Source organism: Sceloporus undulatus, chromosome 2, assembly GCF_019175285.1.
Source record: "Sceloporus undulatus isolate JIND9_A2432 ecotype Alabama chromosome 2, SceUnd_v1.1, whole genome shotgun sequence".
Lineage (NCBI taxonomy): Eukaryota > Metazoa > Chordata > Lepidosauria > Squamata > Phrynosomatidae > Sceloporus > Sceloporus undulatus.
Genome location: NC_056523.1, coordinates 221,726,749 through 221,729,070, shown reverse-complemented (window position 1 = coordinate 221,729,070; position 2,322 = coordinate 221,726,749). Strand labels below are relative to the sequence as shown.

General features: G+C 42.4%; 1 protein-coding gene across 1 annotated transcript in view; it reads left to right on the top strand.

The window, feature by feature from the left end:
• The first annotated feature begins 576 nt into the window (after window positions 1-576).
• The window catches only part of LOC121920573 (anionic trypsin-like), an 8,249-nt gene continuing 6,503 nt past the window's right edge, over window positions 577-2,322 (top strand). The window contains exon 1 of the mRNA XM_042447699.1: window positions 577-638. Coding sequence (XP_042303633.1) covers window positions 577-638 — 62 coding nt within the window. The remainder of the gene's footprint in view (window positions 639-2,322) is intronic.

The following is a 2,322-nucleotide window of genomic DNA, read 5'->3' as shown; positions in this document are numbered from 1 at the left end:
CAGTGATTAAATCAATGGCCACCCATTCATCTGTTTGCCGTCCTCGATTGTGTTCAGACTCAGTGCATTGGCTAGACTATCTTCACCTTGGCTTAACAAAAGCCCAGGTCTTTACACCCTTTGCCTCGGCTGCAGCGAAGCCATTGATCTCTTGCTAGAGGCTAGAATTTGCCTATTGACCTTTAGATCAGCTCATCTTGGTGTGCCATAGTCAGCCTGGCTTCACGTTAGACAGACTCTGATTTGGGCCATTTCCCCCACATTTCGGTGGTTGTGTCCTTTCCACCATCTACATCTACTTGGGTTCCTGGAGAGCTTCGGAGGTAAGTATTTCCCATAGATTTGCCTCTCTCAACTCTCTCCCAAATTTCCCTCCTTTGTTTTTATCGAGAATTGTGTATGTGTGTGTCCTTTGCTATGTGTTTGTTTCCCTTTTAATAAATGTCTAGATTAATTGGAGCAGTCTGTCTCAGCGTTGTCTCTCAAGGCTCATTTGATCCTCCGGTATACACTATGGGACACGGAACTTTATCGTGCAGGCCCTGGAACGGGCCTGTCGCATTCTAAAAGGATGTGATGGGGACAGGAGGCAGCAAAGAACGCTGCCTGAAAATCGCCCCCTGGGACACAGCCAGAACGTGATGGGAAAGTTTGGCGGCAGCAGCAGCATTTCCCTGTGCGCTAAGATGCGTTCTTAGCCGCCTCCCTGGGGCCTGTGCGCTAAATGTTCACGGTCTTTCAAGGGTGTTGTTAGGACCTCCCTCTCAACAATTTGAGCTAAATTAAGAAATTCCCTAATTAGATCCTTCCTAACAATATCCCATGTTCCTAATTTGTTGCTTTATAGTAAGATTATGGAACCAACTTCTTGTTTTATTGTACCATTAAGTTTGGATAGAAGCCGTGCATAGTCGAGCAGTCTGGATTTTGATTTTAAAATGGAGATAAAAAAGGGAAAGGAAGTCAGTGAGGGGCATGTGTGTATGTAGTAGCGATGCTACCAACACCATGTCATGGGTGTGGTAGAATCTTGTTTTCATTGCAAGGAGAAAGGAATAGTTCAGACACTTGTTGCTCAGATCTACTGTTTGGCAATCATTAACCTCAAAGAAGAAACGATTGGTAAACATCACGCATAATCTCTTACTCCCAAGATCGGGCTTCTACAGACTAGAGCAAAGGATATGAAAACTGTTAACAGCTACAGGAAGCATTTCTTCACAGTGACATGCTGCCATTATAGAACAAAAGACAAACATGCTCTTGGAATTAGAGAAAAGTTGGCACGAAGAGGAAAATTTCTCTCAGCCTTCTTCTTGGTTCCTCTACAGTAGCTTTTGTTCAGCATCAGATAAACCATGACAAGTGTATGTACAGTGGGCCCTTTGTATCTGCTGGGGTTTGGTTCCAGGATCCACTGTGGGCTATAAAATCTATGGATGCTCAAATCCCATTAAACAGAGTGGCATAGTAAATGGTTCCCTTATATAAATTGCAAAATCAAAGTTTGCTTTTTGGAATTTATACTTTTGGGGAAATATTTTCAAGCCATGGATGCTTGAATCCATGGATAAAAAATTCATGGATACAGAAGGCTAACTGTAATGTGTAGTTTTGTCCTGAGTGGATGAAGTGCTTTTAACCCCGACCCTCTTAGCAGTGACTCCTTATCACTGGAATGCCCTCCAAGCAGAAATCTACCTGCAATCCTTACTGGGAGCATTTAGAAAACACGCTAAGCTTGCTCAGCCATGGCAGGAATAATTTAGTTTAACACCACTTTAATTGCCATGGCTCAATGCTATGGAATTCTGGGAGTTGTAGTTTGAAATCCTAGTATTCTACAGCATTGCGCCATGGCAGTTAAAGTGGTGTCAACTGGATTATTCTGCCATGTTGATGCAGACTCAGACCTTCAGGTGTGCATTCAAACTTGAAGATGTTGGTTGATTTATTTGTTCTGCTTGCAAAATTCAGTGTAATTTATTGAAAAAAAGTGTGATTTTAATTTCTAAACTGCCCCAGCATTCCATTTTGACAGTATATGGCTTTCTTTCATTTGACGGGTGAATTTGCTATAGAAGCACAATCAACAGGTTTTGACTGATTGAGAATCTCATTTTATTCTAGATCTCAATTGGCAGGGAATGAATTATACCAAGGGTGGGCAACTTTGAAAGGCTAGGGGATCACAATTGGCCTCTGGGAGACCTTAGAGGGCTGCAACCCACCATGGCATCTGATCCTGCATGCTATATATATATATATATATAGGGGATAGGGGGAAAGTTCACCATGTCACCTTTTCATTTTCTGTTTCAG